Source organism: Melanerpes formicivorus, unplaced genomic scaffold (assembly GCF_026170545.1).
Source record: "Melanerpes formicivorus ecotype bairdi unplaced genomic scaffold, bMelFor1.0.p_v2 SCAF_26, whole genome shotgun sequence".
Lineage (NCBI taxonomy): Eukaryota > Metazoa > Chordata > Aves > Piciformes > Picidae > Melanerpes > Melanerpes formicivorus.
Genome location: NW_027142378.1, coordinates 8,936,116 through 8,952,554, shown reverse-complemented (window position 1 = coordinate 8,952,554; position 16,439 = coordinate 8,936,116). Strand labels below are relative to the sequence as shown.

At 44.6% G+C, this 16,439-nt stretch overlaps 1 protein-coding gene across 3 annotated transcripts in view; it reads left to right on the top strand.

Moving 5' to 3' along the window:
- Positions 1 to 16,439, top strand: part of TP53BP2 (tumor protein p53 binding protein 2) — a 56,285-nt gene that overhangs the window by 27,427 nt on the left and 12,419 nt on the right. For all 3 annotated transcript variants that reach the window (XM_068153541.1, XM_068153542.1, XM_068153543.1), the window contains exons 3-12: positions 585 to 698; positions 2,666 to 2,745; positions 4,795 to 4,896; positions 7,486 to 7,660; positions 10,438 to 10,619; positions 11,015 to 11,179; positions 11,606 to 11,843; positions 13,339 to 13,467; positions 14,431 to 14,567; positions 15,835 to 16,324. In XM_068153541.1, the coding sequence (XP_068009642.1) occupies positions 585 to 698; positions 2,666 to 2,745; positions 4,795 to 4,896; positions 7,486 to 7,660; positions 10,438 to 10,619; positions 11,015 to 11,179; positions 11,606 to 11,843; positions 13,339 to 13,467; positions 14,431 to 14,567; positions 15,835 to 16,324 (1,812 nt within the window). The remainder of the gene's footprint in view (positions 1 to 584; positions 699 to 2,665; positions 2,746 to 4,794; positions 4,897 to 7,485; positions 7,661 to 10,437; positions 10,620 to 11,014; positions 11,180 to 11,605; positions 11,844 to 13,338; positions 13,468 to 14,430; positions 14,568 to 15,834; positions 16,325 to 16,439) is intronic.

The following is a 16,439-nucleotide window of genomic DNA, read 5'->3' as shown; positions in this document are numbered from 1 at the left end:
TTTCCCTGAGTGCCACAGTATAAGAAAGACACTGAGGTCCTGGAGGGAGCAGAGAGGCTGGTGAGGGGTTTGGAGGTTGTGTTCTATGAAGAACAGCTGAGGGAGCTGGGAATGTTTGCTCAGGAGAGGAGGAGGCTGATGGAACATCTTATTGCCCTCTACAACTCCCTGCAAGGAGATCATAGTGAGGCTGATGCTAGTCTCTTCTCCCAGGTAACTGGTGATAGGATGAGAACAAATGGGCTTGGGTAGTGCCAGGGGAGGTTTAGATTGGATATGAGGAAAAACTTCTTTCCTGAAAGAGTGGTCAGGCACTGGAACAGGCTGCCCAGGGGAGTTGTGGAGTCTTCCTCTCTGGAGATACTCAAAACTTGCCTGGATGTGTTCCTGTGTGATCTGGTGTAAGTGATCCTGCTCTGGCAGGGGGTTGGACTGGATGATCTTTTGAGGTCCCTTCCAGCCACTGAAATTCTGTGATTCTACTACTTTCTGTTCAGGATCTGTGGAAAACTCTCAAGGCCCACCCTAAAACTACCACAGGAGCATGGGCAAGCTAGGAGTCACCTGGCTTTTTCCCTTTTCAGAACGCCCCATAGCCGACAATGAGCGGATGCTGGATATCTTGCAGCGCTTCGGGATGCAGAGAGGCGAAGTTCGCTTCTTCCTTCGGCACGAGCGCTCTCCGTGCCGGGAAGCAGGTAGGTGTTGATCTCGGCTGGTTCGTTTGTCTTAAGTTTCATTTCATTCCTCAAGGTTAAGCAGAGAGCTTGTGTAAGTTATTTATTAATGTCAGTAGGCTCTATGGTGCTGCAGCCCTTTTTGGCCTGAGCATTGCTTTATGACTAGAGAAAGGAAAATCATTCGTTTTAGTTCATCTTCCTTTGCCCACAGCTGGGGACATTAAATTCATCTGCAGATTTCCTTGATCCAAGCACATCCTGTGCTAAATTCTTGGGAAGAAATCCCTTACAGTGAGGGTGGTGAGACACTAAAACAGGTTTTCCAGAGAGGTTGTGGATGCCCCTTTCCATGAAGTGTTCAAGGCTAGGCTGGAGAGGGCCTTGAGCAATCTGGTCTAGTGGAAGGTGTCCTTGCCCATGGCAGGGGTTTGGGACTAGGTGCTCCTTAAGGTCCCTTCCAGCCTGCCCATTCTTTGATAGATACTTTAGCCACAGCTAAATATCTAGAGATCTACGGTAGTCTCTTGTTTTCAATCAAGTAACCAAACTGTTGTACAGCAATGTAATTCATTATTTGAGCTTAAGGTGTTTCGTTTGAATAACACTTTACCGGGGTGATAAACTCAGCATGCTTGGCAAAAGATAGAGTTCTTTGATGTTTCTCCCTCAATCTGCACATCAGTATTAGTCTCAGGAATAGCATTAAATGGACTGCCCAGTCAAGTTCTCCTGAGCATATAATATCTATGCTTTGTAAACACCTAGAAAGAAAAAGATTTTTTTCCTTTTCAGGTTTTGTTTTTGCTTCCCTGTGCACTCTGTATTAATCTTCTCAATAGAATCCTCAAGAATTTAACTCAGTCTTCTTCCTCCTCCTCTGTTTTCATCCCTGGTAATCTTCATTGTTACTGGAAATGCTGCACTTATGTTAAGTGATATTGTACCCAGCATGTTTTAAAACAGCTAAATAATATATCTTGAGGTTTGAAATGTGTAGTGACAATAGAATGAGTACATGAAGAGTTAAACCTGTGCCATCTCTACCTACTAAAGACCTTACAGTGCAGTCTAGTTGTCAGAATGTCATTTTTAAAGTCCATAATGCATTACTGGCATTTCCTTGTCCACAGCATTGCTAAGCAATATGTCTGAAGAAGAACAAGGGAATAGCTAGGAGCTCTGCAGTTAAGTCTTGCTGTAATATGCCCTTTAAGTAGGTATCATGTGGAAAAGAAGCCAACAGAGATGACATCATGCTGTAGTGCTTGTATGTCTTACAGGAAAAGGAGTGAGCCTTGTATTTGGCATCTGAGCATAATTTGGACATAATTTGATGAAAACATTAAAGTAAGATTTCTAGTTCAGTAGCATCCTCACTGTCACAATGACTGTCAGGAAGAAAACTGTGTGCTTTTCAACTCTCATGTGCAAACAATCATCTGTATTCAGTGCTGCACCTTTCATGGTAGGTGACTAACCTGCAACTATTGTTACTCGTATTTTCTGTGAGACACTTGACAAAGGAATATCACAATATCTAGATGCTGGTTTTAAGCTGTTGTGGTCCAAATGCCTCTCTGAATTAACCGTATATTTGTGTGTCATTTGATGAGGGGCCCAGGTTTTTGTGACAGTTGATCTTCAATGCATGCTTATGAGGGGTCTCCTGACTGTGGGAGAAATATTGCTATAGCATACTGTTGGTTGCTTCCTGTTTTTAAACAGTCTTAAAATAGATGTTGACATGGAACAGCAGCCTCTTTGTGAAGTATCTTGTGTCACCAGTTAGGTTTATCTTAGCTGTAGCATGGGAAAAAGTTTCTAAAGCAAAATGATTGTGCTGTGTCTCCTTGTGTGCTGAATGCCGTGTCTAAAGGGACAAGAAAAATCCCCAACTACCTTACCACCTTTGACCATACTGTATTTCTGTCTAGGTACAGCACCCAATACCTTACCATCTTTGACTGTACTGTATTTCTGCCTAGGTACTGGACAAAGGTCTCAAGATCCAGCCCTAAAAAGAAATGGTGTGAAAGTGCCTGGTGATCGAAGAATAGAGAATGGAGTAAGTGCTTGATGCAATGACCAGTATAGTGAAAATGGAAGCTTCACTTCATTTGAGATGCTGGTGCAAATCCTACCCTGGAACCTAAGAGACTGTTTTGGAGAGGTTTCTGGTGACTGCTCTAAACCAGACACACAGCCTCTAGCAATTATCACCATTGATTTCAGTTCTGTAGATACCCCTTGAGTTCCACGGGTTGCCATATCTGTTTGCTGCTCTGAGATCACCCACACAAATTCAGCATGCTTTCCATTTTCTACTCCCAGTGAAAACTTTCCCTTGTTTTTCTTCAGTTCAGTGATTATTTTCATGTTCAGTTTTGTGTCAGAGATCTTAGTTCCAGATTGTTCCATCAATGTGCCCTTCTGGCTAAGAAGGCCAATGGTATCCTGGGCTGCATTAAGAAGAGTATGGCCAGCAGGTCAAGTGGAAGTTCTCTTCCCCCTATATTCTGCCCTGGTGAGACCACATCTGGAGTATTGTGTCCAGTTCTGGGCTCCCCAGTTCAAGAGGGACAGGTGTATACTAGAAAAGGCCTTTGAAGATAATTAAGGGGCTGGAACATCTGATGAGGAAAGGCTGAGAGACCTGGGGCTGTTTAGTCTGGAGAAGGGAAGGAGGAGAGGAGATCTTACTAATGTTAATTAATGTTTATGAATCTGAAGGGTGGGTGTCAAGAAGGGCCCAATCTCTTCTTAATGGTGTCATGTGATAGGACAAGGAGCAATGGATACAAACTGAAACATAGGAGGTTCCACCTCAACATGAGGGAAAACCTCTTTAGTGTGAGGATGATGCAGCACTGGAACAGGCTGCCCAGAGAGGTTGTGGAGTCTCTTTCTCTGGATATTTTGAAGACCCCTCTGGATGTGTTCCTGTGTGACTTGCCCTAGGTGATCCTGCTATAGCAGGACAGTTGGACTCCACGATCTCGAGAGGTCCCTTCTAACCCCTATGGTTTCAAGTTAAGACCAGTTAGTGTTTCAGCATTGAATCCACTCTGTCATTTATTCTTGGCCCAGAAGAAACTGAGATGGTTCAGTCTAGATTGAGGCACTAGATGTGAGCAGGTGACTAGTGTAATGTTAGTGCTGCCTTTGAGGGTGGTGAGGTGTTTTTTTTCCACCCACTGTATTTTAACTTCATTTCCTTCAGCTTGTGCTGAGGTGCTTTGAATTGTAACGATACGCCTAGGACCACAGATCCATCCTGCCGTGTGCTAAGGATTCTGGGTTCAGTCAGTCAAAGGTGATTCATGCTGAGCTTAATTATAAAGAGTTCTGAAATGCTTCTTTAAAGTGCGGCTGGGATTTTGTTAGAAATATTAATGTTTCAAGAGATGTCAGCTTATGAGTGCTGCTGGATGGGGCTGTGCATGTGTTTGAGATTACAGCTCTTATATTTACCATAGAAATATACTTAGGCCACACCTTGAGTACTGTGTGCAGTTCTGGGCCCCTCAGTTTAAGAAGGACATTGAGACTCTTGAATGTGTCCAGAGAAGGGCAACAAGGCTGGGGAGAGGCTTTGAGCACAGCCCTGTGAGGAGAGACTGAAGGAGCTGTGGTTGTTTAGCCTGGAGAAGAGGAGGCTCAGGGGAGACCTTATTGCTCTCTATAGCTACCTGAAGGGAGGTTGTAGCCAGAAGGGGGTTGGTCTCTTCTCCCAGGCAACCAGAACCAGAGGACACAGTCTCAAGCTGCACCAGAGGAAGTTTAGGCTTGAGGTGAGGAGAAAGCTCTTCACAGAGAAAGTTGTTAGCTGTTGGAATGTGCTGCCCAGGGAGGTGGTGGAGTCACCATCCCTGGAGGTGTTCAAGAGGGGATTGGATGTGGCACTTGGTGCCATGGTTTAGTAGTCACGAGGTGTTGGGTGAGAGGTTGGACTTGATCTGTGAGGTCTTTTCCAACCTTACTGATTCTATGATTATTTTGGTGGATACTCAGTTGTTGTTGCTATTTTTTTAAAGAGCTCTCTGCACTAGCTCTCTTGAGTTGCATGCTAGCCAAGGAATTCCAGACTTAGCCTGCTTTGGTTTTCCTTTGACAGGTCAGTGCTCCAAGGATGGACATGACACTGGCAGAACTTCAGGAGATGGCATCACGCCAGCAGCAACAAATTGAGGCTCAGCAGCAAATGCTGGCTAACAAGGTGAGTTTGGAGTCAGACTGCTTATAATCAGGAACCAAGGCAGTAGGAATCACGAGGTGGAGGGAGGGTTGGGGATTTGCATTAGTGATTTTGTTTGGGTTTTTGTTTATTTGGGTTTTTTTTTGTGGTTTGGGGTTTTTCTTTTGTTGTGTTCTGGGGTTTTGGTGTGTGGTTTTATTGTCTTTTTGTTGGAGGGATTGTTTGGGGTGCTTTTTGGCTGCTGGGGTTTTGAGTTTTGGCTGTTGCTTTGTTGGGGGTTTATTTTGTTTGGTTTGGGCTTTTGTTTTCTCTGTGTGGTTTGGGTTTTTTTCCCCCTTGGGTGGTTTGTTTTTTGTTTCGGGTGGTTTGTTTGTTTTGTCTTGTTTGGTTGGGTTTTTTCTCCTCACCTCTTAAAAAGAGGGAGCCAAAGAAAGGAGCTCTGTTTATAACTTTGGAAGTCAACCTATGCAAATATTCAGTAGTAAAACATTCAGATAATGCCAGTGGTAGAGGTGATTGTACAGCTTACTAAAAGGGTAGTGATAGAGCATGTGACATTAATATATTGTCATTCATCCTGGTGGCTCTGCCAGCCCTGTTTGTGTTCCTTATGGTGACCAGCTATTCACCAGCTTGATCACTGAACAAAGCTTTTGTCCCTGGGTATAATGCTGCCCTGTAATGATATCTTGCTTTCTACTGACAGAGTTCAGTGTGTCTAGTTTCCTGGGGCAACTGTCTGGAAAAGGTGGCATCTATGTGATAAGAGTGACTAGGAGAGTGATGTGTGAAATGCTTGCTGAACAATAACAGAAAAGCTAATGAGGCACACAAGATGTTCCTGAATTGTTTAGGGGGGGTGGGAAATACTCAGAACGGTGGCATGGATTTCCTGTTTGGCTTCAGTGCTTTTGGTACACACTGCTTCTCTGCAAAAAGCATCATTTTCTATGGCAATGTCAGAACTGTGATGTGCAAGCCCATCCTGAAGAGCACTCAGCCATCCTGAAGGATGAGTTCCCATGGTTTCAGTAAACATATCTCAAACTCTGGCTTCCTAATGGATCTGAAACACCCATGAAGTCATGGCATGGCCAGTCAAAACAGCCAGTAAAGCTTCATTTTTTCCCTCTTTTCTGGTAGGAAGTTTTAAGAGATTATTGCCTTCTGAAATCAGATGCAATATTAAAAATAGATTCTGAGGGGGAAAATAGACTTTCTTTTTAGACACAAGCTGTAGGATCTATTCTTTTGTTTGGCATTTTCCTGTGTGGGATTGACTCTAAACTAGTGCATGCACCTGCAGGTGCTGCTTGGCTTTCTCTGGAAGGCAAAGTTGCTTTTATTGCTCTTTTTTGTTTATTCAAAGTCCCTGTTTCTAAATATGACTGCTGACTTCTGTTTGCTTGGTTTGGTTTGCAGAGGAAGTGTTGAGTTCTAATGTTAGTAAGCAGTGGTGATCTTGACTGCTAGTGTGTGCTTGGGAAAGTCTTAGCAGTTCTCTTCTGGAATAACCTATCTATCACCTCCAGAACTGGAAGCTGTATTTGATGGTCAGTGGTTTAAAGGAAATCTCTATAAGTGATTTAGTGGTTACTTTTAGCTCTAAACTTATAGACACCTGTAAACTGAAATTGGTAGCACACCATTTTACTCACACTCTTGGAGAGGCAAAAGGATCCTCTTCACTGAGATGCTGTCTGCTGTATAAATGGGGAGCAGATCACAGCAAAGGTTTTCCCCATGTCTTGGATCATCCTCTGTTGTGATAGCAGTGAGTTGTTACCAGGAAATGGTGGATTTTCAGTTCATCTCCTCAAGCAGATCCTAGCAAAACTACAGGTGAAAAAAATTATCAGTGATTGATCATGTGGATATGATTATGTCCAGAGAAGGGTCAGCAAAGCTGGTGAAGGTTCTGGAGAACAAGTCTTACGAGGAGCAGCTGAGCAAACAGGTGGTTTAATCTGGAGAAGAGGAGGCTGAGAGGAGACTTTATTGCTCTCTACAACTCCCTGAAAGGAGGTTGCAGTGAGGTGGGAGTTGGTCTTTTCTCCCTAGTATCAGATGTGAGGAGGAGAGGAAATGGCCTGAAATTGTGCCAGGGGAGGTTTAGGTTGGAGATTAGGGAAAACTTCTTTGCTGCAAGAGTGGTCAGGCAGTGGAACAGGCTGCCCAGGGAGGTGGTGGAGTCACCGTCCCTGGAGGCATTAAAGAAATGGAGTTGTTTCTACAAGCAGCATGGACAAGGTAAAGGGGAAATGAATCTTTAGCTTCTGCAACTCAAGAGCCAAGGACTGATCAAATGAAACTGGCAAATGCTAAAACTTCAGCAGTTTGGAGTAATTTAATGGGAGAAGAATTTACCAAGGGCTGTTAGAAATGGATGCTACATGGATGTTTCATGAAGTTCTTGTACTACCAAAAGGTTGTACCTAGGGCTTGCTCTGTTCTCCCATACTTCCCTTGACACTCAGGGCTGTCAGGATACTGGGCTGCTCTGAGCTGCTCTGGCAGTTGTTTTTAAGTCTTGATACAGTTTCTGTCAGTACCTCACAATAAATTAGATTAACAAAACCCCAAGCAACCAAATCCTTGTCTTTAATGCAGGAACAACGCCTGAAATTCCTGAAACAGCAAGATCAGCGACAGCAACAGCAGGCTGCTGAGCAGGAGAAACTGAAGCGATTAAAAGAAATTGCTGAGAGTCAGGAAGCCAAACTGAAGAAAGTGAGAGCACTCAAAGGCCATGTGGAGCAGAAAAGGCTCAGCAATGGGAAATTAGGTGAGTTGCTGCTTGGGGAAAGTATCATTGAGTCATAGAGGTTGGAAAAGACCTCCATCAAGTCCAACCTGTCACATAAGACCTCATGACTACTAAACCATGGCACCAAGTGCCACGTCCAATCCCCTCTCGAACATCTCCATGGATGGTGACTCCACCACCTCCCTGGGCAGCACATTCCAATGGCTAAATCCTCTCTCTGTGAAGAACTTTCTCCTCGCCTCCAGTCTAAATTTCCCCTGGTGCAGCTTGAGACTGTCCTCTGTAGTCTCTGATTTTTCACGTCTTATGAAGAAAAGCTGAGGGAGCTGGGATTGTTTAGCCTGAAGAATAGTCTTGAGAGGAGACCTTGTTGCTCTCTACAGCTATCTGAAAGGAGGTTGTAGTGAGGCTGGTCTTGGCCCCTTCTAACAAGGAACTAATGAGAAGACAGGAGGCACTGACCTCAAGCTGCACCAAGGGAGGTTTAGGTTGGATGTTAGGAAGAATTTCTTTGCTGCAAGAGTGGTCAGGCATTGGAACAGGCTGCCCAGGGAGGTGGTGGAGTCACCATCCATGGAGATGTAAATAAATAAGTAAATGTGGCAATTTGGGATGTGGTCTCGTGGTCATGGAGATGTTGGGTAGAGGGTTGCACTTAATGATCTTAAGGGTCTTCCCCAACTTTAATGATTCAGGGAACTGCTTGAAAGAGTCTAGTGCAGAGCCATAAAGTTGGAACACCTCCCTTCTGAGGAAGCTGGGGCTCTTTAGCTTGGAGAAGAGGAGCCTGAGAGGTGACCTCACTCAGGTTTATAAGTATGTGAGGGGCAAATATCAGGAGGACGGAGCCAGGCTCTGCTCAGTGATGTCCAGTGACAGGAAAAGGGGCAGTGGGTGCAAACTGGAGCACAGGAGGTTCTATGTAAACATAAGGAAAAACTTTCTCACTGTGAGGGTGCCAGAGCACTGGAACAGGCTGCCCAGAGAGGTGGCAGAGTCTTCTTCTGTGGAGACATTCAAAACCTGCCTGGATGTGTTCCTGGGTGACCTGCTCTAGGTGCTCCTGCTCTGGTCTTTTGAGGTCCCTTCCAACCCCTAACATTCAGTGTCTCTATGAACTGTGGGTCTTGGAACTCAAATACCTGTTGATTTCAGTGATTTTTGAAGAGGTGAGTCGAGCATCCCAGGATATGTTTAATCTTGACAATTTCACATCTTGTACTTGCCAAAGAACCTCCTGAATGACCTAGAATAAAATCTATTTTCCTACTGGAATTTTATATATCCCATAAGGACACCCTCTGTTTTGAGCCTGGCTTATCTGCTCTTTAATTGCAGTGCAGTTTCTTTTGCTGATTTGCATACCTTTACAGTAACTTTCTCTATCCTTGGTGTTAATACCTGACACTCTTAGGGTTATTTTCTTGGCCTATAACAAAGCTTGGCTTGATATTTGTATTGCCTCTTATGCAAGAGTTAGCTTAATGGCCAAAGTGGATGAGTATTTTCTTTTTAAGCATGGAAATAAGGCTGGTGTCTGGCTTGCTGCAGTGCCAGTTGGGTGCTTGCAGTTCAGCTTGTGTATGCAGTATTAAATAGGGATTGTGGACTTCATATCAACATACATCCTTTTTGTCCTCACTCTATAGATACTGCACAGAACATGTCATTCCCAGCTGGTGTCAAGTGAAAATACATTGGTTTATTAAAGTAAAAGATAGATGTATTGTTAGGAAGCATGATGTTTTACAGATGGAGAGAATGCTGTCTGGGTTCTGTTACATGAAATCAACATCTGTTTAATGCAACAGAAGGATGGTAGAGTAATACAAGATCTGGAAGCATGTCTGTCTGTGCCTCCTGCACCTTCCTGAGCAAATCTGGTTTTGATAGTTGCTTGAACTCTGAGTCCTTAAATTTTATTCTATAATGCAACAGTTTTGGCAGTGGGATCTGCTGCTGAGAGCCATTTGTAACAGATCCCCAAAAGGAGGTTGTAGTGAGGTGGTGGTCAGTCTCCTCTCTCTAGTATCAGGTGACAGGACAAGAGGAAATGGCTTGAAATTGTGCCAGGGTAGGTTTAGGTTGGATGTGATGAAAAATTTCCTTACTGAAAGAGTGGTGAGGCATTGGAACAGGCTGCCCAGGGAGGTGATGGATTCACCATTCCTAGAGGTGTTCAAGAAACTTGCAGACATGGCACTTTGGGACATGGTGTAACAGACATGGTGGTATTAGGTTGATGGTTGGACTTGATGATCTCAGAGGACTTTTCCAATCAAAACATTTCTGTGATTCTGTAAAGCCCTCTGAATCTTTGTTTAATACAACAGCTCAAGTGTTTTGTCACTGACTTCCTGTAACCTAAATTCAGAGTCTTAAATATCCTAACTGTGCCTTGTGGTTGGGTAATTGCCTTCCTGTGGAATTCAGTGTTAAGTAAATTTAGACTTCTAGAGACAAAATTTGACCTGGTAGAATTGTTTTGTTGGTTTCCATACTTGACAAAGGGGTGGGGGAATGATCTTTTCCTTTGCTGTCAGAAAGTAAAAACTGTGCAGTGCTTTGTGTAGTCTGAATTTACCTGCTCTTGCTAGCACGTTTGCCTTTACAAATGCTCAGAGGAAAGGCTGGTCTGACAGGAACCAGGAGTTAGTGGCAGCTGGCTGCAGCCTCTCTGCAGCACTGCTCTAGAGGCTGACAGGGTGCTCTCTGTCCCCTTAACCACTGCTTTGGAAGCAGCCCACGCTGGGCTGTTTCTCAGGGCAGCTATTGTGCTCTTCCGTCCTCTGCAGTGGAGGAGATTGAACAGATGAACAGCCTGTTCCAGCAAAAGCAGCGCGAGCTGGTGCTGGCCGTGTCAAAGGTAGAGGAACTCACCAGGCAACTGGAAATGCTGAAGAATGGCAGAATTGATGGTTACCATGACAACCAGTCAGCTGTAGCTGAACTTGACCGCCTGTACAAGGAGCTGCAGGTAATGGAAAGCCAGCTTGTGACCCAGGACTCTTCAGGGCCAAAAGTTGGGTTGGGTTGTTTTGTATCTTGTCAGAAAGAAATCCCGTTGCTCCTGTAACTGACACAGCCACGTGGCTGCCTGGGTGCTGATGATGGAGGGTTGGTTGTACAGAGCTCAGTGGGAAGGAGCAGGCAGTGTCTGTATCTTTCCTTTCTGCAAAAGTTGGAGACTAACCAAGATTTTCTCTGGAGAAAATAATCTTAGTTTGCCGGCGTGACTTGACTTTTTAGGAGGCTTTTTCCTCTTGGTAACTGCTTCCTGTTCCCTATCCTGAAAGTTTCATTTGTTTTGATTTTTTTTGTTGCTGTTGTTTTCCCCTCCTCCCCCTGCTCCTGCTTTGTGAATCTATTCAGTTGAGGAACAAACTGAACCAGGAGCAGAATGCCAAGCTGCAGCAACAGAGGGAGTGTTTGAACAAGCGCAACTCGGAGGTGGCAGTCATGGACAAGCGTGTTAATGAGCTGCGAGAGCGCCTGTGGAAGAAGAAAGCAGCTCTGCAACAGAAAGAGAATCTACCAGTAAGTAAGGGATAGCTAATAGCAAACAAAATTAATTACCTTTGTAGCCCATGCAGTCTGAAGGAAAAACTTGCTTGTGGGGAAGGCTGCTGAGACGCCAGACTTGTGGTGGTTTTTATCCATACGTGGTGGAAAGTCTTCTATTATTAAAGTACCTTTCAGGGCACATGGGTGTTAACCTACTTACTCTTTATGGACAAGACCTTCAGCTGTTGTGAATTTTTGGGGGGGTTTAGGTAATTTCTTTTTTCCCTATTGCTACCTCCAGATTTATATTTCTTAAAGCATTTTCTTTAACTGCCTTTTAAAAAATATTGGTGTGTAGTTTCCTACTTCTCTTTATCATTTACTAAAATGCCTGTTTCAGGCTCTGCTGGATGGATACTGCAGGATAGCATTCTTGAAGTTTTCTTTTCTCCTCCCCAGGTTTCTTCAGATGGGAATTTACCACAGCCAGTGGCTTCTGCTCCAAGTCGAGTGGCAGCAGTAGGTCCTTATATCCAGTCTTCTACTATGCCACGTATTGCTTCCAGACCTGAACTCCTGGTGAAACCAGCGTTTTCAGATGGGACACAAGCTTTGCAAGTACCTGATGGTCCGCTGAAAACACAAACTCTACCCAACATGAGAGCTGGGAGCAGTTCACAAGCCAAAGTTCCTGCAGGTAACAGCTTACACTTAAGAGATTTTTCTCCAGAAACACTTTTTCTTACCTAGCAACTCTGTCTTCCTTGGTTGGTTGTTTTGTGTGCTTGGTGGGTTTGGGGTTATTTTTTTTTGGTTGGTTGGTTTTTGTTTTGCTGGTTTGGTTTTCTGTTTATTATTTGAGCATTTATTTATTTACTTATTTGTTATATTTTTATAAGTGTTACTTGAGATGTTGATCTTACTACTTGCAGTTTTCCTGCGCTGGTGAATATGTTTTGTTAGTACTGAAGTTATGACTCAACATGTTATAAATGAAGTAATTCTCTCAGTGAGCAATTTGTTACCCAGCATAGGACCTAGGAAGACTTTTCTGTAAGCTAGAAATGTGTTTGTTAATTTTTGGCTTTAAATACTCTTAAAACTGAAAAGTGTTTTGAGTTTCTAGAGGCTGTTCCAGGAGGTATGTATACACACACACACATATATATGGGTCATAGCCTGGTGCCTAGGCTCAAAAACTATCAACCCAAAGTTCTCTGCTCCTGCATTTTGGAAATGACACATGTATTAACCAACATTAAAAAGCTTTTGAAAGAAGCAGGTGATGGTAGCACAGGCATAGCAGTAAAGTTGCTGGTGTGTTGCTGGTGTAGTAATATGGAGAACTCTGAGCTCAACACTCGGTGTGAGGCATGGCCTCTCCCGCTGGGAGAGTTAATAGGCTTTTGCCTGGCTTCTCTCTTTGGGTTTCTCCTATGAGATACAGTTCAGATCTGTGAGAGTCTGAGTCTGGAGAAAGAGCTGCAGATATTTCTTCTGTGCTATCTTGGGAGGAGAAGACTCACTGTTCAGCTGGAAAAAGTTAAAAATGGAGACTGAGCTTGTAGAATAGCTCTGTTCAACATCATCAGTGGCATTGGTGAGGGTACAGAGTCTGCTCAGCAAGTTTGCTGACCATACTGAACTGGGAGGCTTGGCTGATGTGCCTGAAGGCTGTGTGGCCATTCAGTGAGACCTGGAGAGCTGGGCAGAGAGGAACCTAATGAGGTTCAACAAGGATAAGTGCAGAGTCCTGCACAGGGGAAGGAATAATAAACTGCACCAATGCAGGTTAGGAAGCAATCTGCTAGAGAGCAGTCCTGTGGAGAAGGACCTGGTAGATAAGCAGTTATCCACGGGTCAGCAATGTGCCCTCGTGGCCAAGAGGGTCAGTGGGATCCTGGGGTGCATTAAGAGGCGAGTGTGTCTTTGACTGCCAGTATTCAAGGGAAGAAGGCAGTCTGAAGAAGTGTGAGTGCTGTAAGTGAAGATGTGTGCAAGGACAAACTTTTGCTGCTGCTTTGATGGCTTTTTTTCTGAGCTTGGTTTTGCATTCTCTCTTTAAAACAAATGAACAAAAACTCTAGTGATAGGATTTAATGCAGTTAAACTGTGACACTTGCACACTCTCTACACCTGGCTCTTACATAAACATTATCTTAGCTTAATCTTTTTCACCTGTTCTCTCCTAGGCTCTGTGGTTCCCAGTGCAAAAGCTTCCCCAGCTGCCACTGACTGGAGTAGTTCAGCTGCAGACAATCATATTAGTCAAGGACCAGCCTTGACTTCTGGGAAAGGAATTGTGAGCAGTGAAGGACAAGGTATGTTCCTATGTGCCTGGCTAATCTTAAAACATGGAGGATCTAGTTAATGTTGTCTGTCTCTTCTAAATGCTTCAGTAAATACAGGGAATTCCTTGGACAGCAGATAAAAAATAGAATGTTCTCAGATGGCACTGGATTGGAAGGTCATCTTGTCCAACCCCTCTGCAGTCAGCAGGGATACCTCCAGCTAGGTCAGGCTGCTCAGGGCCACATCAAGTCTGATCTTGAATGTCTCCAGGGATGGGGCCTCAACTACCCCTCTGGCCAACCTGATCCAGTATTTCATCACTCTCATTGTAAAGAACTTTCTCCTGCTGTCCAACCTAAACCTACCTTTCTCCAGTTTAAACCATTTGCCCAGCCTGTCTTTGTAGGAGAGGTGCTCCAGCCCTCTTGATCATTTTGTGGCCCTCCTCTAAACCCATTCCAGCAGATCCAGGTCCCTCTTATGTTGGGGGCCCCAGAGCTGGATGCAATACTCCAGGTGAGGTCTCACCAGAGCAGTGTTGTCAGAATTACCTCTCCCAGTCTGCTGACTCTGCTTCCTTTGATGCAGCCCAGGATGCTATTGATCTTCTGGGGCTGCAAGTGCACATTGCTGGCTCATGTCCAGCTTCTTGTCTACCAGTATCCTCAATATTGCTGTATAAGCTTTAGTATGTTGCAAGGATTGAAAAAAACCCAAACCAAACAGATAAAACAGCAATAATAAAAAATGAAGCAACAACAAAACACAAAACCCCCAACCTCCAAACTCATTTCAGGTAGTGAAGTAGGTACTAATGCCTTCATACACACTCCTGTTCAATTTGGCAGGCCCTTGAATCCTTAGTGCAGGAGTAGGATGGGTACAAAAAGCATCCTTGCATACATTTGTCTTGAATATTGCACAGAGCAGGACTCTTATTCCTAGAGTTGTGTTGCCCTTCCTGAAAGTATTTCCCTTCTCTCTATCAACAGCTGAAGGAGAAACTTTTTTACGAGACAAAGAGAAGAAGGTGCGTCCCTTCTCCATGTTTGACTCTGTGGAGCAGTCTGCTGGGCTGGGCACCCTGAGAAAGAACCAGAGCAGTGAAGATCTCCTGCGAGAAGCACAGGTATGCAGGGGAGCTTGGAGCGACTGCATGTTGTCTGAGAGGGTTTGCTGCACAGCTTCTCAAATAATGCTGTCAGGAAGCTGTAAAGCACCTGGGTCGTCTTTTAAAAGACCCATTCTAAGCGGAGGGGAGAGAGCAGAAAGTCTTGTAGGCATTTAATGGCAGTTGATAACTCAAACCTGTTCCCTACAATTCTGTGGTGGGGAATCTGCATCTCCACTGAGCAGATGAATGTCTGTTACTGGTATTATTGTCAATGTGTATGTATTTTGGGGTTGGGTTTTATTCCCCTCTGCCAAGAATATAGGATTATATTATATCCTACTACTAGTATAGGCTTTAGCATGGGTTGAAATAGTTTACATACTTATTTCACTGTTTGATGCAACAGTGTCCTTCAGATGTTTGATTGCACCTACATCTTGGAAGGACATTGAGACTCTTGAACATGTCCAGAGAGGGGCAACGAGGCTGGGGAGAGGCCTTGAGCACAGCCCTGTGAGGAGAGGCTGAGGGAGCAGGGGTTGCTTAGCCTGGAGAAGAGGAGGCTCAGGGGAGACCTCATTGCTGTCTAAACTACCTGAAGGGAGGTTGTAGCCAGGAGGGGTTTGGTCTCTTCTCCCAGGCAACCAGCACCAGAACAAGAGGACACAGTCCCAAACTGTGCCAGGGGAAGTTTAGGCTTGAGGTGAGGAGAAAGTTCTTCCCAGAGAGAGTTGTTGGCCATTGGAATGTGCTGCCCAGGGAGGTGGTGGAGTTGCCATCCCTGGAGGTGTTCAAGAGGGGATTGGATATGGCACTTAGTGCTATGGTTTAGTAGTCATGAGGTATTGGGTGAGAGGTTGAACTTGATGATCTTTGAGGTCTTTTCCAACCTTATTGGTTCTATGAAGAGCACAATGTGATCAGGTAGAGGTGAAATAAACAGAACAACTGTGGGTGACAAGTGGAAAGCAAGCTTCTTGCCTACAGATACTACCAAGTGCCACCCCAAATCTCTATTTGCTTGCTGATGTAAATATAGCTGCTACAGAAAAAAATAAGGAGAACAGATTCAAAAGTAGAAACAACTATGATGATAAAATGTTACAAGAAGTCTCTTGATGTTTCCAGTGTGTTTGGGACACTGGATTACAGAGTGTGGAACAGTGTTGCAGCAAGTCCTGGATACTGTTGTGCTGTGAGCATCTTTGGTGCTTCACAGCAGAACTCCTAAAGCATATTTTGCTGTTTAATCTGAATGATATTTTTTTTCCCTGTCTTTCAGACAGCCAATAAAAATGTAACCAAGGTGCCACCACCTGTCCCCACTAAACCAAAGCAGATAAACTTGCCTTACTTTGGTCAAGCTGGTCATCTGCAACCTTCTGATGCTAAGCTGGATGGAAGCCTGCAGAAGCTGCCTTTGGCTGTTGTAACTATGGGGAACAAAAAACAAACAGTGGCACAGCAGCCTCCACATCCTTCTCAGCAGATACAGCAAAGAATTTCTGTACCTCCTGCAGGTCCTTCCTCTAGCCCGGACCAAATTCTTCCCTCCTCCAAACAGGAGAGTCCCCCAGCAGCAGCTGTGAGACCTTTCACACCTCAGCCGTCCAAAGAGACCTCGCTTCCACCCTTTCGAAAGCCTCAAACCGTGGCTACAAGTTCTATCTATAGCATGTACACCCAACAGCAGACTCCTGGGAAGAACTTCCAGCAGGCAGTGCAGAGTGCTTTGACAAGGGCACAGACCAGAGGACCCCACTTCCCAAGCGGTAAGCGTGTGGTGCTTTATCTGTCATCAGTCCTCAGAAACCTCGGGTAGATGAACGTGCAGTCTGGGTCCCTGCTGCACAAAATAGATGTGGACAGGCTGAAAAGTGTCCTGAA